The sequence below is a fragment of the Homarus americanus genome, unplaced genomic scaffold, assembly GCF_018991925.1.
Source record: "Homarus americanus isolate GMGI-L3 unplaced genomic scaffold, GMGI_Hamer_2.0 scaffold51859, whole genome shotgun sequence".
Taxonomy (NCBI): domain Eukaryota; kingdom Metazoa; phylum Arthropoda; class Malacostraca; order Decapoda; family Nephropidae; genus Homarus; species Homarus americanus.
Genome location: NW_024711292.1, coordinates 11337035 through 11358516, shown reverse-complemented (window position 1 = coordinate 11358516; position 21482 = coordinate 11337035). Strand labels below are relative to the sequence as shown.

The 21482-nt window shown below is 46.0% G+C and overlaps 1 protein-coding gene across 1 annotated transcript in view; it reads right to left on the bottom strand.

Annotated features, from left to right (window-relative positions):
- The window catches only part of LOC121867324 (tensin-1-like), a 108209-nt gene that overhangs the window by 65453 nt on the left and 21274 nt on the right, over window positions 1-21482 (bottom strand). Inside the window, exon 2 of the mRNA XM_042367271.1 lies at window positions 3858-4917. Within this exon, the coding sequence (XP_042223205.1) occupies window positions 3858-4917 (1060 nt within the window). The remainder of the gene's footprint in view (window positions 1-3857; window positions 4918-21482) is intronic.

The window sequence follows — 21482 nt, the reverse complement described above, 5'->3', positions numbered from 1 at the left end:
GAGAGATAGCAAGGGGAGGGAGGGTGGGCCGGCAGACACAATAATGAGAGAGTAGTAAGGAGGAGGAGGTGGGCCAGACACAATAATGAGAGATAGCACCGGCAGACACACAATAAAGGAGGGAGGTGAGAGATAGTAGGAGGGGGAGGGTGGGCCACAATAATGAGAGATAGTAAGGAGAGGTGGGCCGAGACACAATGAGAGATATGTAAGAGAGGAGGAGGGTGGGCCAGCAGACGCCCTGTGTGAGAATAAGGGGGGCCAGGTGGGCCAGCAGACACAATAATGAGAGATAGTAGTAAGAGGGGGAGGGTGGGCCGGCAGACACAATGAGAGATAGCAAGGAGGAGGAGGTGGGCCGGCAGACACAATAATGTGAGAGATAGCAAGGGAGGGTGGGCCGAGCAGACCTGTGTGAGGGTGGGCCGGCAGACACAATAATGAGGAGATAGTAAGGAGGGAGGGTGGGCCAGCAGACACAATAATGAGAGATAGTAAGGAGGGAGGTGGGCCGGCAGGGTGGGGGGAGGAGGTGGGCCGGCAGACACAATGTGAGAGATAGTAAGGAGGGGGTGGGCCGGCAGACACAATAATGAGAGATGCAAAAAGGAGGGAGGGTGGGCCGGCAGACACAGTGTGGAGATGGCAAGGAGGAGGTGGGCCAGCAGACACAATAATGAGAGATAGCAAGGAGGAGGTGGGCCGGCAGACACAATAATGAGAGATAACCAAGGAGGAGGGTGGGCCAAGGTGTGAGGGAGGGTGGGCCGGCAGACACAATAATGAGAGATAGCAAGAAGGAGGAGGGTGGTGGAGCCTGTTATGTGAGATAGCAATAATGAGCCGGCAGACACAATAATGAGAGATAGTAAGGAGGGAGGGTGGGCCGGCAGACACAATAATGAGAGATAGCAAGGAGGGAGGTGTGGGCCGGCAGACAGAGATAGTAGGAGGAGGGTGGGCGGCAGACACAATAATGAGAGATAGGGGGAGGGTGGGCCGGCAGACACAATGAGGAAGTAGTAAAAAGGAGGGAGGGTGGGCCGGCAGACACAATGAAAATGAGAGATAGCAAGGAGGAGGGTGGGCCAGCAGACACAATAGTAGGAGAGGTGAGAGTGTGAGAGAGATAGCAAAAAGGAGGAGGTGGGCCAGCAGACACAATGGGCCAGCAGACACAATAATGAGAGAGATAGTAAGGAGGGAGGGTGGGCCGGCAGGCAGACACAATAATGAGAGATAGTAAGGAGGGAGGGTGGGCCGGCAGACACAATAATGAGAGATAGTAAGGAGGGAGGGTGGGCCCGGCAGACACAATAATGAGAGATAGTAAAGGAGGAGGGTGGGCCATGGACACAATAATGAGATGGGAAGTAAGATAGAGGGAGGGTGGGCCGGCAGACACAATAATGAGAGAGAAGGAGGGAGGGGTGGGCCAACAGACACAATAATGAGAGATAGGGGAGGGAGGGTGGGCCGGCAGACACAATAATGAGAGATGTAAGGGGAGGAGGGAGGTGGGCCAGCAGACACAATAATGAGAGATAGTACAGGAGGAGAGGGTGGGCCGGCGAGACACAATGAGGGGAGGAGGGTGGGCCAGCAGACCGGCAGACACAATAATGGGGAGATAGCAAGGAGGAGGGTGGGCCGGCAGACACAATAATGGGGAGATAGCAAGGAGGAGGGTGGGCCAGACACAATATTGCAAGAGGGAGGGTGGGCCGGCAGACAATAATGGGAGATAGCAAAGGAGGGAGGGTGGGCCGGCAGACACAATAATGAGAGATAGTAAGGAGGGAGGGTGGGCCGGCAGACACAATAATGAGAGATAGTAAGGAGGGAGGGTGGGCCGGCAGACACAATAAACAGAAGTAGCAAACAACAAAAAGCAGCCACATATATTTAGTGCTAACGCCTATTGTGGCTACAACAATAAATAATAATACAGCCAAACTCTGTACATTACCTACCTGAAGGTTTAATCGATATATCTTTTTCTCAGCCTTTAATATCATCCCTGTCCTTCATCCTCTCACTGAGGTTAATAGTGCTCCATCTCATTTTACACATATTATGCCATAAAAAACCGCAGAGAAATGGTCCTTATTGTTACAAGGTTAGACTACACAAGTAACTTAAGGAACACAAGACAAAGTACAGGGTGACATCAAAAAGTACCCAGAGGATCACCAGAAGAAACAGGCGAGATCAAAGTGCCTTAACATGCGAAACAGACAGGTTCTTTGAGGAATACCAAGCCAAACATGTCTCTTAATTACGAAGAAAAAAGGGAACAGATCCTCAAGAAACACCAATTCAGACTGATGGGTCACGACAAAGGCCTAGAGGAACAGCACTCGATAATCTCACCAACCCGACACACGAGAACCTCTTGCATGTCGGCCCAACAACCTTGACACTCACGCATGGTTAATAACTTAGTGTTGCATATAAGGCAAACCAGCCGTGACTCACACACGACCAGCTCTAACACAAAAAAAGATGGTAGCCTTGGTACGTTTGTACTCTAAGACTTGAACCCATGAGATGATTATAGATGGCAGTGATCTGGTAATTACTAATGACTCGGTAAAATGAGTGCACGAGTAGCGAGGGTTGATTCCCTCCCTATAGTCTTGCTACCCGGCCTCGCCCGATCCCGCTGGCAATCGTCTTTTTTGTCTTCGAGTAACTACTTTGTTACCTTTCTAAATTTACTCTCTAAATGCCAGCTTGTTACAGTGACCTAAATACAACATGTTTGATGACCGGGAAATACAGTAAAATACCTACAATTACTGTAGCTTCATTGTAGCTGCGTGACCAGGCCAAAATAAACACCCTTCTCGCTGTACACCCCGAGGCGCCGCGCCAGAGTGGAGACACACCGGTAGTAACACCTCCAGAAGTGTACTGTCGTGCCGAGTGATAACCAACACCGTGACGCCAGCTTAGTGTGCATGGGGAAGGTTACGTTTCAATCTACCAGAAGAGCAGTTTATCACACATCAACTACACCCTTTCCACATGGTCTATCTGGGGAGACCAATATCAGGTGGGTTACTGTTTGACCCGGTCTTTTAGGAGAGTTTGGGGAGGTCAGGAAGGTTATAGTTTGGGCCAGGTAAGTAAGTTAGTTTAATCTGGCAAGGTATATTATGGTGTGACCAATGAAATGAAGTCATCCTAGAGACTGTCATGACCGGTCCATAGTGACTGTCTAATGAAGTCATCCTAGAGACTGTCATGACCGGTCCATAGTGACTGTCTAATGAAGTCATCCTAGAGACTGTCATGACCGGTCCATAGTGACTGTCTAATGAAGTCATCCTAGAGACTGTCATGACCGGTCCATAGTGACTGTCTAAGGTTCTCGGGCAAGATAAACGAATATTTACACATTAAAGGTTAGCAAGTTCGTAATTTAAGTCACTAACAGCTTCACATATTAAACCTGTTATAATAGTTTAACTTGGGAAAGATGGGAGGAGGTAATCGAAAAAGCTCCCAGTTTAAAGATCACCTTTAGGTCGAGTTGTTTAAACTGAGTCCTTCGTATCATGTAGCTAGTAACACCTTAACGACTAACCTCAAATGATATGACAGTTTAACTCTCTCCTGGAGATCAGTTTAATTCACCTGGCTGGTCACAATTCACAACAGTAACTCACCCGGGAAGTAAATTATGACCCATCAGGAAGTTTACACCTGAACAAGCCTTCAGGTACCCGTTAAAATCATTTAAGGTCAGATCGTGCCATTACGTTTTGTTGTCACCCAAATCAAGGTCAGGATCAGATAACTATATGGGACAGTCGGAGTTGGAGTCTAATTAAAAATCAGCTGAGACTCACCTGTGTTGGTCAATGGGGAAGTCGAAGGAGTCGTCGAGCCTGGATGCAGACCTGGTGTGCTCTGAACGGGTGAGTGTGCCGTCCACCCCGGAGATGAGGCGGGTGGTTAATGTTTGTGACCGTTGCCGCTGTAACGTCCCACCACGACTCCCGGGTTCTGGTGACGGCGACGGTGACGGAGAACGTCTGGTGCCAGTTGTGCCTTCAGCCGGGCTGCCCCCAACGCTGCCTGACATACGCCGTACCAGCCGCGGAGACTCCAAGCCTGCACGAGCCTGACCCAAGGTCTCGCGGGAGTTACGGCGATGTATCGAGGGTGAAGGTGGCGCGGGAGCTCCATCTCCACCTTCAGAAGCTGTGCGGCGTCTCCCCAGGAGTGGAGATGACGTCACAGCGCCATAGCTGAAAGGTTTACTGTCGGTGCGGGCGTGGTAGGGGAGGTCATCAGCGGTGGTGCTGAGGGAAGTGTCTAGAAGGGAGTCGTGGGTGGTGGAGCCGCTGTAACCGTTCACGGGGGAGTGTGGCGGCTGTGGGCCGTACTGGTGCATATCCCCAGAAGTCCGTGACGCCAAGCTGGGCCGCGTCTCCGTCTTGGGTGCCATGCTAAAGTCCGGACACCTGATGGAGTCTATGTCCGGGGCGGGGGTCTGGCTGGGGCGGAGGTCGGGGATGCTCTGGATGTCGAGGAGCATACCCTGGAGCAGCTCATCCAGCTGGCGAGCATCTACAAGGGGTGGTGCCCCCCCGGCACCCACCCTCCCCGTTGCCACTGCCGCCGCCGTGCCGCGGGATTCTCCTGACGTCTGGGAAGTATCTGAAGTCGGTGGAGAGACGGGCGCTGCGCCCGCCGAGTTGCTGGAGGCAATACCCGAGTCTATAGAGGCGGCGTAGCGGCCGTTAACAAGACCGTGCGGCGAGGGCGTGTGACCCAAGGGTGCATGCGGCGACACAGGTGAGTGTGGCGACGCAGTCGGCGGCTGACGCTTCTTGGTCACAGTAGCGTAGAGGGACCCGTCCAACGGCCCCAGCGTGTGGCTCACTCCACCCACACCAGTCACACCTGCAACACAAACAACGATCATTAGTAACTCACACCCGTACTAGTTAGTGGCCTCAATGATGAACAACACTTATACCACTCCCTGAGTTGACCGACCTGCAGTCAGATATCACCACCCTTTCCCATATCATTACACTATATACCGATATATATATATATATATATATATATATATATATATATATATATATATATATATATATATATATATATATATATATATATATATATATATATATATATATATATATATATATATATAAAACCACACAGGAAAAGGGAAGCACTGGAGCACCTTAGCATTCGTCTTTATTCAAGACATCTTTAGAGGCAACAGAAGTTACAGGGACTGAGAAAGGCTTATATACAAAAAGTGACCTACAAAACATCAGGTCAGGTCAATACCTTCCGAAAAAGTTTTTAAAAGAGCATTATACTTTAAACCGAATAAAAATGACGGGAGACCTACGTACAAAATTAAAATAAAAAAAAACCATACAGGGGGTATTAAATTAATTGAGTCGAGCCTCAGTGTGAAAAACACAACAATTCACAGGAAGCTTCCTGTGAATTGTTGTGTTTTTCACACTGATGGAATCACAGCCGAGGTGTATAAAGAAGAAGGACCTCTGCTTCCCAGCCGTCTCCACTCTCTCCTGTAAAATATATGGGAAAAGGAGGAAATCCCCCAAGCTCTTAAAGATGCCTCCATCGTCAATATCTATAAGAACAAGGAAGACCGGTCAGACTGTGGCAACTACCACGGGATCTCGCTGCTGTCCGTAGCTGGTAAGCTTATTGCCCGAGTCCTCCTTAACAGACTCCTCCTTGAAGCGGAAAACTTCCTCCCAGAATCTCAATGTGGCTTTAGACCATCACGTGGCACCACTGACATGATCTTTGTTGCCCGCCAGATACAGAATAAGTAAAGAGACCAGTGTCGTGACCCGTACATGGCCTTCATCGACCTAACTAATGCCTGTCACAGCAGATGAATTACTGGCCATCATAAAAATGTCCAAGATGCTGCAGCAGCAGCAGGCGAAGACAATATACCAATGAGCATCATTAAGAAAGTAGCCCACTTATTACTACCTGTTCTCCTACACATATGTAGCTCCTCCTTCACTAGTGGTGACTTTCCTGATAAACGGAAAATTGCTAAAGTTCACCCGGCATATAAAAAATCTGGGGACAAAGGTTTCTTCAAGAATTACCGCTCCATATCAGTCCTCCCAGCCTTGAGTAAGATACTGGAAAAGCTAGCACGTAATAGACTAAATTCCTTCTGCAATGCCAATAACATCTTTACAGACTCCCAGTTTGGATTTAGAGCTAGAAGGCCGACTGAGAGTGCTCTGCTATCCTTTACTTATGACATCTTAAATTCCTTTGATGACAGTCAGTTCACGGTCGGTATATTCTTGGACCTCTCTAAAGCCTTCGATACTGTCGACCATACCATCCCCCTTTCAAAGTTTGAACATTACGGCGTTAGGAGCCAGTCCCAGAATTGGCTTACCTCATATCTGTCCAATAGGATGCAGTATGTCTGCTATAATAACCACCAATCTGACTCCTCGACAATCTTGTATGGAGTCCCCCAAGGCTCCATTCTCGGTCCAGTACTGTTTTTGTTGTACATAAACGACATAGTACACGCCAGCTCACTCATAAAATACAACTTATTTGCAGACGACAGTAATCTCTATGCCAGCAACTCAGACCTCCATTCCTTGATGAAAACTATGAACACTGAATTAACTAAAGTCGGGACCTGGTAATACGTAATAAACTGACCTTAAACCTTAAGAAAACCCACTACACAATCTTTCACAGGAAAAACTTACCCCCAGACTTGGACCCCCTGTACCTTGGTAATACAGTCCTCAAATGCGAACAAAATACTAAATTCCTCGGAGTTATTGTTGATGAGAAACTTAACTGGAGAAACCACATACAAGCCATTCACAGTAAAGTCAATAAACAGTGCTGTATCATGTATCACACTCGACAGTCACTCACTCTCACAGCAATGAAAGAAATCTATCATGATCTTGTTTACCAACACCTGATACACTGTCACACACTATGGGGGGCCTCTGGCTCTTCAAAAACACAATCTCTGGTTACTGCACAAAAGAGAGTTGTACGGACAATGACCTACTTGAAAAAACAGATCACACAAACGAGAAATTTGCTACATTGAAAAGTTTAAAATTCGAAAATATTAACACCTACTGCTGTGCTCTCTTTGTTTACAAATCTATCAATCACTTGCTTGACAACAATTATTTCCAGTTCCGGAATAATCAGAGATACAACTTAAGGCACCCAGAGCTACTAAGACCACCCCTCATGCGCTCCTCTCAGTCCCAGACCTCCATAAAATATCATGGTGAGGTGTGGAACAACTTACCCTCACCCATCGAGCAAAGACTATGCTCCTTTCCTTTAAATCATCTCTTAAAAAATATCTATTGTCTAAGTATTAATATTTCTTGTAAAGCCTACTATATTTACAGTACCTGCTTTTATTGTACCATCAAAACCGTTTTATCGGAAATTATCATGTAAATAGATAAGTAATTACCATTGCAATAAACATAATTGCCAACTAGACATAATCCTGACAGCTCTGTCCTCTTGTTCAACCTTATTACTGTACAACCCATGTTGTACTGCTCCCCCATTATACTTATGTTTTTCAATTCCACTGTAATTTATGTATACATAAAAATTAAATAAATAAATAAACTAAAAAAAATAAAATTAAATAAAAAATAATAAATAAATAAAATTAATAAATATTGAAGTGATAACCGTGGTAACATTATGAGATGTTCTTATTACCACCATGCTATTGTACTATTCCAGATGATACTAAATGTTACATAATACTTCCTTGAGATAAATGTATAGTATATGTCAAGTGCCTAAAAGAGCTCAGGTTCTCAACTGGCTCAGCCATGTTAATATTTTATTATTATCCACTCTGTATCTGTGTTTTTCTGGCTAAATAAACTGTTTCAATTCAATTCAATTCGACTTGGTCAACAGGGAAGCCCTCTGGCGGACACTCATGCCCGTATTATTAAACAACATTAATTTATAATATTGGAATTAGTTAATTTTACCGCCACACCACCCCGTTAAGTACAGTACTGCGGTGTCCCTCAGGACTCATTTTGTTTAAAACTCGGGTTGAAACACGACGACCCTCTTCAAGGGAAGATGTTGTTTAATAATACGGGCGTCAGCCGTTTCGGCTGCCCATCAAAATTCATCACCAATGTGAGGCAACTCCATGATGGCATGAACGGCACAGTGTCCTGCACAATGGCACCCAGTCTGAGTTCTTCCTCATCCACAGGGGGTAAAACAAGGATGTGTACTGACACCAACTCTCTTTTCCATTTTCTTGGCTGCCTTCCTTACTCGTGCCAGTGCCAATTTAGCTGGCGGGGTGAACATCCACTACCAGATTAAGGGTATTTTCAACATATGGCGACTCTAGGCAGGAACAAAGGTGTCGGCAGCCTCCGTTACTTAACTTCAGTATGCAGACGACCTCACCCTTGTCGCTCACACTGAAAGCGACATACAGGAAATCCTGAACTCCTAAGCAAATAGTATGCACATTTCGGCCTTGAGGTAAATGTATTTAAGACTCAGATTCTTTTTCAGCCTGCCCCTGGTTCAATCACACCTCCATCATCCATCCAGCTAGGCGGTACTACCCTCTCTAATGTTACCCACTTTCAGTATCTCGGCTCCCGCCTGTCCACCATTGCGGACATCGACGAAGAGATTTAACATCTGATCAGATGTTCATCTCAAGCCGTGTCTTCAGCTGTAGGAAAATGAAATTATCTACAAAGTTGGATGTATATGAAGCAGTAGTCCTCCCCACCCTGCTATATGGCACCGAGACATGGGTCACATACAGGAGGCACCTCAAAGCACTTGATAACTTTCACCAACGTAGTCTATGTTCCATCCTATGCGTTCGCTGGGAAGACAAGAGAACAAATGCCAGTATTCTCGCTGACACCAAGTGTAGGAGTAACGAGGTTACCATTATCCATGAACAACTATGTTGGACTGGCCCTGTTACCCGCACGGACGACAGTAGACTGCCAAAGCAGCTACTTTACTGTCACCTAACGAATAGTAAACGTAAACTAGAGGGCAACTGTAAAGGTAAAAGGATAGTCTTAAGACAAACCTGAAAAATGACAAATCGACCCCTCACCTGGGAGTCAATTACTCCACACCATAACGCTTGGAGGAGCACCACACGAGAAAGTGTCAATACTTTCGATTTAGCCCGACTGCATACCGAGGCAGACAAGCGTCAAAGCCGGAAAGTGCTGCTGCTGCTGCCCCTCCTGCACTAGATGTAGCCCTCCACATGTTCAACTTCAGTGGACGACCCTATGGGTCCCGTATCGGCCTCTTTAGTCACCTCAAAACTCACAAACCTAGGTGACCTCCTTAATAACTCATATTCTTGTGTCATAGTTTTTTTTTGTGTGTGTGTAACATGAATCCCACTTTCGGTAAATAAAATATATATATATATATATATATATATATATATATATATATATATATATATATATATATATATATATATATATCAAAAGGACCCAGGAGAACCTCTTGCTGTATTCCTCCATCAAACCTGCCCACGTTCCCAGACTGTTCCTCCTTCTCCTCCCTCCCCAGGGCCAGGACAGTGAGGAGGGACCTTGGGAGGCAGGAGTGGGCAGGGCTCACATCAGCAGACAGGGTTATGGTCCTGCATGCCAGTCCCACAGCCCTGCGTCCCCCCCACACATCTCAATTTTCCAGCCTTATCATCTCACTGTCCTTTTCCTCTCTATAACACATCATTCCTCCCCCCTCTCTCTATCACTTGCTCCATCACCTCCCTCCTCCCCTCCCTCCATCCTCCCCACTCCCTCACTCACCAACCCTCCATCATTCACCCCATTCCTCCACCCTCCCTCCATCCTCCCTCACTCTCCATCATACACTCCCTCCCTCACCCACCTTCCCTCCATCACTTACTCCCTTATTCACTCTCCCTCCATCACAACACCCCCTTCCATGACTCACTCCCTCACAACACTCCCCTCCATGACTCACTCCCTCACCCAGTACCCCCAGCGTCTCATTCATACAAGGTGTGCAAGACGTCTAGGGTCAGGCCGATGTACCTACCAGCGTCAAGACCTTGCCATTGTACTGTTGGTGTAAATTTTGCTACGAAAACTCATGTGGTAACGACAAACTTAAGTGGATATATAGTGTTTGGAAAGTAATGTATTTTGTATTAATCTTTAATAGGAAATTTCTGTCAAGAAAAACTGTCATTACCAAGTGGTTTTAATAATATGATGATAATAATACTGTAATAATAATAATAATAATAATAACCTAACATAATAATAACAACAACTGCAAAAAATCAGAGAAGCCAACCTAGACAGACAGTCCCAACTGGTTTTATGTATTGTATTGTATCCTGTTGTATTATATTGTATTCTGCTGTATTGTATTGTATCTCACTGTACACTGTCTAATATCTAGCTAACTTTCTTGTTGTATTATACTTCATTTTGCTGCACTGAATCACTGCCTAACCTCCCGCTGACTGCATCTTATTCTACTCCACTGTATTACACCTTTATCAAACTTGTGGGTGACCTTTCATCGTATACGAATGACGTCATCACCTAAACAAAACGGTCTAGGAACAAAGACGTAATTAGTTGTTGAAAAAAGAAGGGTCGTACCGGATGTCTGGTTATGAGAATTACATAAAGAACAACTTGGTCTTCATCTCACTTGTTGGGAAGAAGTTAGAACAATAGTGTGTCTCAAGTTATGTGTTTAACAGTAAGAGTAGTGATCCGGCAGTTACCTGGATTAAGGGACCATCACTCACCTTACCTCATCTATCTTAACCTGTTCTAACATAACTTAACCTAACTTCCTCGAACATAACTTCACCTAATAACACCTAACCAAACCTAACCTAAATTAACTTCACCTAACCTCACCTAATAACACCTAACCTAACCTAAATTAACTTCACCTAACTTACCCTAACCTAACTTCACCCAATAAGACCTAACCTAACCTAACCTAAATTAACTTCACCTAACCTCACCTAATCTGCATTCACCTCACCTAACCTAACCTAACCTAAATTAACTTCACCTAACCTCACCTAACCTAACATACTCAATTAACAAAATATAGCCTAACCTCACCTAATCTGCATTCACCTCACCTAACCTAACCTAACCTAACCTGTCAGAGTATGGAGAGTTCGAGGTACTTCAGCTGCTGAGATTATTGTGTCTTGCTTATTGTTTGGGTAGAGGGATCTAGTCCAGTGAAGATAACTGTCTGCTGGGGATAACTGTCTGCTGGAGATAACTGTCTGCTGGGGCTAACTGCCTGCTGGGGATAACTGCCTGCTGGGGATAACTGCCTGCTGGAGATAACTACCTGCTGGGGATAACTGCCTGCTGGAGATAACTACCTGCTGGGGATAACTGCCTGCTGGGGATAACTGCCTGCTGGGGATAACTGCCTGCTGGAGATAACTGCCTGCTGGGGATAACTGCCTGCTGGGGATAACTGTCTGCTGGGGATAACTGTCTGCTGGAGATAACTGTCTGCTGGGGCTAACTGCCTGCTGGGGATAACTGCCTGCTGGGGATAACTGCCTGCTGGAGATAACTACCTGCTGGGGATAACTGCCTGCTGGAGATAACTACCTGCTGGGGATAACTGCCTGCTGGGGATAACTGCCTGCTGGGGATAACTGCCTGCTGGAGATAACTGCCTGCTGGGGATAACTGCCTGCTGGGAATTTTGTTCAAGTACAGGAAGTGTCAACAAGGATCACAACACAACACAACACAACACAACACTCATCTATTCTCAGCGATGACAAACAAAGTTCCCCTTTCCACCTAAAACACTCAATATTATCCACATTCTTTCATTATTTTCATTAATCTTTTATGTATTCGTCATTTATTATCCATTTTTCCTCATTCCTTCATCATTTAACTGTATGTTTATGATATAGAGACAATTTTGTGTCGAACTGTTATCCCCCTCACTCCCCTCCGCCCCTTATAGCACCCCACTCCTCCCCCTCACGCCCCTTCCTCCTCACCTCCACCTTCCCTCCTTGCCCCCTTCCTCTTCCTCCTCCCCCTCCCCTCCACCTCCCTTCCCTCCTTCCCCTTCTCTTCACTCCCCTCCCCCTCCTTGCCCCGTTCCTCTTCTGCTCCCTCCCCCCTCACCCCCCCCTTCCTCTTCTCCCCTCCCCCTCACCTTCCCTTCCCTCATGCCCCCTTCCTCTTCAATCCTCCCCCGCCCCCTTCCTCTTCCTCCCCTCCCCCTCACCTTCCCTTCCCTCATGCCCCCTTCCTCTTCCCTCCCCTCCCCTCACCCCTTCTCTTCCTCCCCTCCCCCCTCCGCCCCCTTCCTCCTCATTCCCCTTCCTCTTCACGCCCCTCCCCCCTCACACCCCTTCTCCCCTACACGTCCCATCTTTCGGGCGACCTTGGCTGGTGGTTTGCACTAGCAAGAACTAACTATCTCGGGCAATTACTCAATTTACTAACTTGTTTAACAGCTTAACTTGCTATAATAGCGTAACTAATTTTTTGAAGCTGAAATGAATCTACTTACTCCTTCTCTTTCCCTCACTCTCCATCTGTCTATTTCCTTCTCTTTTTTACTTTCCTCCCTCTATTTCCGTCCCTTGTTCACTGTCTTCCCGTTCTCTCTCTCTCTCTCTCTCTCTCTCTCTCTCTCTCTCTCTCTCTCTCTCTCTCTCTCTCTCTCTCTCTCTCTCTTCAACATTTCAAGACCACCTAGTGCAGTAATGTAGTTAACAAATCAACTAAGAGTCTTTGTACTTAAACCAGTCTTACAAATATGCCTGGAGTGTACCTGGACTTGGGCTTCAGGGGTCAACTTGTATCCCTCCCCCTAACCCCAGCACCTCGTCCTCCTCCTCCTAAAGCTGGATCTTGTCGGCTGGTACCACCTGGAGTGTACCTGGATTCTGCTCGAGGGACCTGTCTATATCTCCAGCTCATCTTCCCACCACACTATCTCTACCCCACCTCACCTTCACACCACACCACCCCACACAACACTACCCCACCACACTTAACCTTACCTTGTCCAGTTAGGTTAGGTGGGTGGTGGGGTAAAACGAGGTGGGATGGAATAGGGTGGGATGGGTTAGATTAGGATAGATCAAGTTATGATAGAATACGCTAAGTTAGGTTTGATAAGGGTAAAACAAGTTAGGGTAGGGAAGGATAGGTAAAATCTTAAGATGGGAGTAGGGTTTGTTACGTTAGTTAGGCTGGGTAGGGTAGGGTAGGGTAGGGTAGGGTAGGGTAGGGTAGGGTAGGGTAATTATGTTATGGTTAAGTTAGATTATATTAGATTTGGCGAAGAATAGATTACATTTGGTTAGGAGTAGGTTAGGTTAATTCTTGGTAAGGAAGTTAAGTTTGGTTAACTTATGATAGATTCGGTTAGGTAATGACAAGTTAGGTTAAGTTAGGACAGGTTAGGTTGGACTGGGTTAGGTTAGGTTAGGGTAGGTTAGGTCAAATTAGGTCAGGTCAGGTTCCTGGCACAGAGATCAGGCAACCCCAGGAAAGGACAGACTCAAGACTCCAATACAACTTCCATATCACCAGCAGGAGCAACGAACACCGCCCGGCATTTCCTTTCATCCCCACAAGGACTCACTTACTGTATATATCAAGAAAAAACCCACACCCAGACGAAATTTCGCTCGTGTCTCTGCCTGCAGTGTCGATCTCTTAGGGCGAGGGCAAGTGCGGTCAGTAATACCGGGTTATCAGGCAAGAACCCCATGAGAGAGAGAGAGAAGGCAGCCGCCAGCCACAAGTGTCCTCCGTCCGGCTCTCGTGTGTGGTGGTGCTGGGGTGAGGAGCCGGGCAGACAGTGGCATATCAAACAAGGCGAGATAATATGTTATGATGTGGGGGTAAAAATTGAGGGTGAGACATAAAATAATGGGTGAAGACAGTAAAACGTGGCGAGACGCAAAAATAATAGGTGAGGGCAGTAAAACGTGGCGAAGACGCCAAAAATATGATGAAACCCAGTAAAACATACAACGAGACATAAGGAAATAATAATGGGTGAGACAGTAAAACGTGACGAGACATAAAATAATGGGTGAGGTAGTAAAACGTGACGAGACATAAAATAATGGGTGAGACAGTAAAACGTGACGAGACATAAAATAATGGGTGAGGCAGTAAAACGTGACGAGACATAAAATAATGGGTGAGACAGTAAAACGTGACGAGACATAAAATAATGGGTGAGGCAGTAAAACGTGACGAGACATAAAATAATGGGTGAGGCAGTAAAACGTGACGAGACATAAAATAATGGGTGAGGCAAATAATGAGGGACAACAAAGACGGTGAAATATAAATCACGCGGGATGGGGTGTAGGAGACAGGGTCCTAAAAATTGTGGGTAAAAATATTAAAGTGCGGGTGATCCATAAATGGAGCCGATACATTCAAGAAAAAAAATTACGAACAAAAAATAAACGCAACTTTTTTGCCTCAAGTCAATTCTCGTGATTTTCGTCGGTTTGGTAAGGTGAGGCCAGGTCAGGTCAGGTTGGCTTAGGTTAGGTCATATTAGATTAGATAAATTAGATTAGATTATATTAAGTTAGGTCAAGTTAGGTTAGATTAGATGAGTTAAGGTTAGGTTAGCTAAACTTAGGTAAAGTCAGGTTAGGTCAAAGTCATTAATAGCCCTCTGAGTCACCGTCTGAAATTGATTCAAGAAAATTGTTACGTTAATATTCCCCATTGTAACTATGGATCAGAAAGAAGCAAGTATCCCGTTACGGTCGAGTCTCAGCGTAATTTTGACCCCATCCATCTGGTGTTCCCTCCTTCCTCTGGCTGCCCAGCATTGATTTGTATTTTAAGTAAACCGGCTTTTAATTCATATAATTTAACAAATATATCTCCGAGACTTTGGATTCTGGTACTGTATGTTCTCTCTCACACACACACACACACACACACACACACACACACACACGGTCGGTCCCTCAGGCGGTGTTCATTCACAGAAAACGACTACCCTTATCAGTCCAGTCTGAGCGAAAAATAAAGTGTTACGAACATGATTTTTCATTCAACTTTCCGAGTATTGAGCGAAAACTTTACAAAACAAAGTCATTTCATTCAACGCGTTCGTGTGATGACATTTAGTTTATTATGTTCGATAGATTTCTTTCCAATTCGTTCAGTGTTTTGAGTGTAGACGGAAAGTTTACATTCAATAGGTTTTTCATTCAATATTCAAAATCTGAGAGAAAAATTTCCTATCATAGTTTTTATTATATTTCGAGTCTGAAGGAATTTTCGCTATAAAGTATTTTCTTCAACTTCTATCTCGAATTTTTAAGAGAATTTTACAAGAAAATTTTCATTTAGAAATCTACAACATCGGTAAAACAGATACTCGGACCCAGAACGAAGTCTTTCAACAGACTGGTCCCCTGCTGTCTACAGTATACACAACGATAACAGGTATTCACAGGCGAAACGACAGCAAAACATTGGTATTGGTGATGGAAGTGGACAGTGAGGTGAGGTTGAGTGACTGGGGCGTTTACACATTGATCGAGATATTTGACAAGACGGTATTATACTCGTATGTATTCTTGTAGAGTTGGGAGGGCGAGACGTGTTGCTCTTCCTCTCCCTCCCTTCCCTGCCCCTCCCCCCTCTTTCTCCTCACTTTATCTCCATATTATTGCTTGCTTTCTTATTTCCCTTACCTACATACTTCCCTCCCTCTTTATTTCCTCCTTCCCCCTCTTCCCTCCACTCATGCCATTCATCCTCTCCCTGGCTCCCTCCACAACGCTTACCCTCCCTCCTTACCTCACTGCCTCCCTCCACACTCCCTCCCTCACACCGGCCACCACCAGTACTGCCGGCTACGTGGTGAAGGTCGTCCACCTCCCCTGGCATAACAGGATTTCTTTTTTCCTCTTTTTGATACCAGTTCTATTCACCCTGGGCCCCGGTATACCCCAGTCCCGGTACACCTCAGGCCCGGTATACCACGGGCCCGGTAAACCTCGGCCGTTTACCTGTTCAGTAACACCCAGTACAATTTGATCCTGGTCTAGATACACCCAGCACTACACTACCCCAGCCACCGGTACACCCAGCACCACACTACCCCAGCCACCTGCACACCCAGCACCACACACCACCCCAGCCACCGGTACACCCAAAGACCACACCACCCAGCCACCGGCACCCAGCACCACACCACCACCGGTACACCCAGACTCACCCAGCCACATGGTACACCCAGCACCACCACCCAGCCACCGGTACACCCAGCACCACACCACCCAGGCCACCGGCAGCCCAGCAGCACTACACTACCCAGCCACCGGTACACCCAGCATTACACTACCCAGCCACCGGTACACCCAGCATTACACTACCCAGCCACCGGTACACCCAGCATTACACTACCCAGCCACCGTCACCCAGCCCACCACCCAGCCACGGTACACAGCACTTCACTACCCAGCCACCGGTACACCCCTATCCCAGCCATTACCCAGCACTACACTATCCAGCCACCGGTATCTACCCAGCCACCGGTACACCCAGCTACCAACTACCCAGCACTACACTACCCAGCCACCGGTACACCCAGCACTACACTACAGCCACCGGTACACCCAGCACTACACTACCCAGCCACCGAGAACCTCGTGGTTCAGAAGCTCAAGAGACGAGTAATTAACTCTGTATAAGTCAATAATCAACTGACCAACTTTTGACCTTTGACCTTATCATTCATCAGGTAATTTGGTGTTTAGGTAATCGTTTTTAAGGTCATCAATTATCTGACCCGAGAATCAACTTCAATCGGACTAATATTTAATCTTTGACACAAGCACACCAATCTACTCTCATCAATTATCAATCAATCCACTATTCTGACCTCTGAACCACCAATCTATTCTCACCAATCAAAAACCAATTTGTCACTTGACCTTTGAGAAATTTCATGTGACCTGTGACGTAATAATACCACCTTAATACAACACTGGATTTTATGACCTTTGCCCTTTAAAGTTGTTTTCGTGTGTAGAAACATCAGCTTCGTGACCTGACCTGCTGGCTTCCTCTCCCATAATTAGCTAATGGTAATGTCGAGGTCAGTAGTGGTGATGGTGGTGGTAGAAGTAACGTTGCTCACTGTGTGGTTAATAGTGGGTGTGGTAGTGTGGTGATGGTGGTTAAGTAATTGTGGTAAGGTGATGACGATGGTAGTGGTGATGATGATGGTAATAATGGAAGTGATAATGATGCTGATAATGGTAGTTGTAATGTGAGGTACTAATGATAATGGTGATAGTGGTGGTGGTGTTTATGTACCTAATGATGGTGGTGATAGTGATGGTGGTGGTGGTGGTAGCACTGAGAGATGGTGGTGGTGGTGTTGTAGTAGCACTAGTGATGGTGGGTGGTGATAGTGTGTGATGTTGTAGTAGCATTCCCACCTACCACTCCCACCCACACTACCTCACCCCAACCCTCCCACCCCCCCCCCACCAAAAAACAAAGACATACGCGATAATTAGTAGGAAACAAAAAGGCGTCGACGAAGATGACAGGGGAAGAAGAGGTGGAGAAGCCATAGGGGTGTATGGAGATGACATGGAGACGAGGGAAGGGTGGGGGGGCGATAAGAGGGTGGGAGAGGGAGGGAGATAGGAAGGGGGGGAGGAGGGGGTGATAGGAGGGTGAACGGAGGGGGGGAAGAGGGGCGATAGGAAGGGGGGGAGGAGAGAGGGTGATAGGAGAGTGAGGAGCGGCGGGGAGAGGAGGGGAAGGAGGTGGGGAGATGACAAAGAGAGAGAGAGAGAGAGAGCAGGTGGTTAGGTTGTGGTGTTGAGGTTGACCACAGTGTAGCTCCAGGTCATCCGGTCAACCACCTAACAGGTTGCTCCCACGGGGGATCCTACACTCACCTACATCGGTACACCCTCCTACAGACTTAAATTAATGCATCTCCACCTAAAAATACCGAAGTACTGCTACAATAACGCCCTACGATGCTACACCCACTATACTTAATACTGCAATACCCACACCTACACCCTACACACCACCATCACTACACTACCGGTGATACAACCACCCACCTACTTCGCTGTCCCTATGCAAGTTGCTTCCCTGTTCACCACGAGGGTTAGCCAGCAGCGGTAGCTGAAAGCGAGAGGAAGCAAGTAGTGCTTGCACCTTAACACTAACATAATGCTGCCATTAGAAACATTACGCCACCCTACACACAAACACACAAAAAAAATACAATTTTATTGGTTAACATAACAAGATCCTCCTCCAGGGGTGCTCACTTCATCTACTCTTTATAATGCACACGAGTGGCTGTCCTGTTGGGACGGCGGCAACAGGAGCAGTGGAGGAGGAGGAGGGAGAATCTGTGATGTATTGGTCAGCATGCTCGTCTTGCAAGCGAGTGTGTCCAGGTTCGATCCCCAGGCAGGGTGAAACTATGGACAAGTTTCTTTACGCCATTTTCCCTTGTGTACCCAGCAGTAATTGGGAACCTGGATCGTGTTCCGGGATTATATTAGCCAGTGCAGTTGGCAAGATGTCTGGTCGTCTCGAATTATTCCTTGACACTGGGTCTTATAACTCGTTAACAAAGGGTGTGGTTATTGTGTTAGTGACAGTTTCTATGCCTTAAAGTTCTTAAACAAATTCACGCCTAGGTGGTTCGAGGGCCGGCCAGTATGTGTTATGTCTTAGTTAACCTTTAGTTGTGACCTTGACCTTCAGTTATAATCTCTAACCTTTAATACATCTACTGTAATGACAGATATTCACGTTAAGGTCATCCAAGTGTCTGTATGCGTACAAGAATTTACGGACGGATGAATAGATAGACAGATAGATGGAAATACGGACCGGCGGACAAGACGACAAATCTATCTGGAAATACGTAAGTCTGCTGACAACGGAAATATAATAACGGCAACAAAAAACAGAGCCAGGAACAGAAGCAACAAAGAGAAGAAGAAACTACATCAAAACATTAACAGTAAGAGGAATAACAAGGACAGTAACACATTAAAACAGGAACAAAAACCACAACAGAAATAACAGCAAGATGGACGGCGTTATTGTTTATCCCCCGTGTACGTATGCATAACTGTCAACAGAAATACCCGCGAGACTCAACACCCTCACTCTCATGCCAAATAGTTGACACACACAGTGGATGACGCCCAGTGCATAACACCCCATGAGTTATGTCTCTATTTGCTGCCCAATAATAATAGTTGTAGTCCTCAGGTGACATTTATTTGCTTGTCAGGGGTATACGACCAGCACAGTCGTTCTTACAGTGCCGGTGTCCGATTACTGACTACATCAGGTAAAGTCGGTGGTTAGGTGTGATGTGTGATAGAATTATATTGACTACAACTATTTAAACCCTAGTGGTATTATTTTTGTTTGTATACGTTAAATTTATTCCAAATATCTACATTCTAATTTGTCTTTTCCTGGGTACAAATGCCTTGGTCTGTCAGATTTTGGCCTCACTGTGTGACTGTGCAGTAAGTTTGATATTGGTCAGATTGTAAAAAAAAATTTAATCACTGTCTCAGGAGTTGAGAGAGAGAGAAGTGTGAGGTGTGAGTGTGTGTGTGTGTGTGTGTGTGTGTGTGTGTGTAGTTTCATTATATGAATTCATTAATTTAGAAGTATTCTGGTTGTACGCAAATACACATACACATATACTGTACACACATACAGAACACAAACAGATACAGTCGCTTCTGTCTTAGGCTGCTAGGCTACTGTACTGTATAGAGGCGGAGTTTCATTAAAATAGCCTAATTACTGCGAATTTCAATAGACCCGTTTATTAGTTTCTCACACACAGATATATATATGATAAAGACATACAAGGCTTCGCTGTAGAGACACGCCTGTACTCACGCCGTTACAAATAAGTTACCCTCTGTGTCCAGAACTAAATAAAGAATTTATTTGAGATACTCTAACATTCAATGCCATAACATCCTGACCACGGGGGTTAGTTCTACAGACCCTTTGTGAACTCTAATCTGTAATCGTTTTGCGCTACCGCTTACATGATGACAATGGGGTGCACAACAAACTAGCCGCTGTAAGTGGCAAAATTAATATTAAAAAAAAATGTAAAGACTCGCAGCCAGCACCCCAGCCATCACCAAGACCTACTGTAAGAGACCTGGGACTTATGGCCGCGTCCATCATCATAATAATTAAGATATAATTGATGGTTAGTTGTAAAGATGGGACAAAAATCTTGACATCCTTTTCTGGTGATCACTACCCCCACCAGACCGTGACCTGACCCCCCACAGGGACGAGGTGCAGCTCACGGTATGAATAATAATTGTCGTCTGATTTACGAGAGGAAATTATATATTCTTTCTTATGTTCCATTATACTGTAGTACCGTGGCTCTCTCCCTCGCATGCTTCAACTTTATATTATTCCCTCTTCCCTTCTCTGTTTCTTTCGCATCCCTTTCTGTGTCTCTCCCTTCTCCTACCTTACACGACCGGTATTATCTGCCGTGTTTACAATAACATCTGGTTGAGAGCGTGAGAGCCAAGGGTTAACAAGTGACAGATCTTCCTCCACTGGGCCTCCGTCACGAGCACCTCACTCACTGCGCAATATATATATATATATATTTACTGCCTTCCTATCCTCCCCCTCCTATGATAGCTCATTTCACAGTTCCCTTCCACTCTTGACAGCTCGGTCTCATTATTTCCAACACTTCCTCGTACAAAATTAACTCAACAATCTCATCTGATATGCGCCGAAGATTGTGTGATTGATGAGGACGTTGGCTGTGATATATATACAGGTTTATATATACCGCCATCGTCTGCCTCTTGCCAACGAGGTGTGTCTATTTATGCTCACTTGTTTACAACACCTTCCTGTGAGGTCCTGGGCAGTTGTATTACTCGACCTATGGATACGTCACCGTCAGGGGGTTCCTCTGATGATCCTCACCATGTACCCTCTACGTACGCCATAAACAACACCACAACCACTACTACCTCCCCAACAACAACCACCACTACTACTATCTCCACAGCAACCACAACCACTACTACCACCACCACCACTACTATCTCCGCAACAACCACCACCACTACTACCACCACAACCACTACTATCTCCGCAACAACCACCACCACTACTACCACCACAAACATTACCACAACCACCACCACCAGCACAAAACCCCCAAAAAAAAGCAGGACAAATTGCCCGCCCGGCGCAGTAATAACCTCCGCCTGGCATCTACCAAGAGAGCAAGTTAACTTAAGACTAAAAATACAATATGCCGGGACGGACTCTCAAAGACCG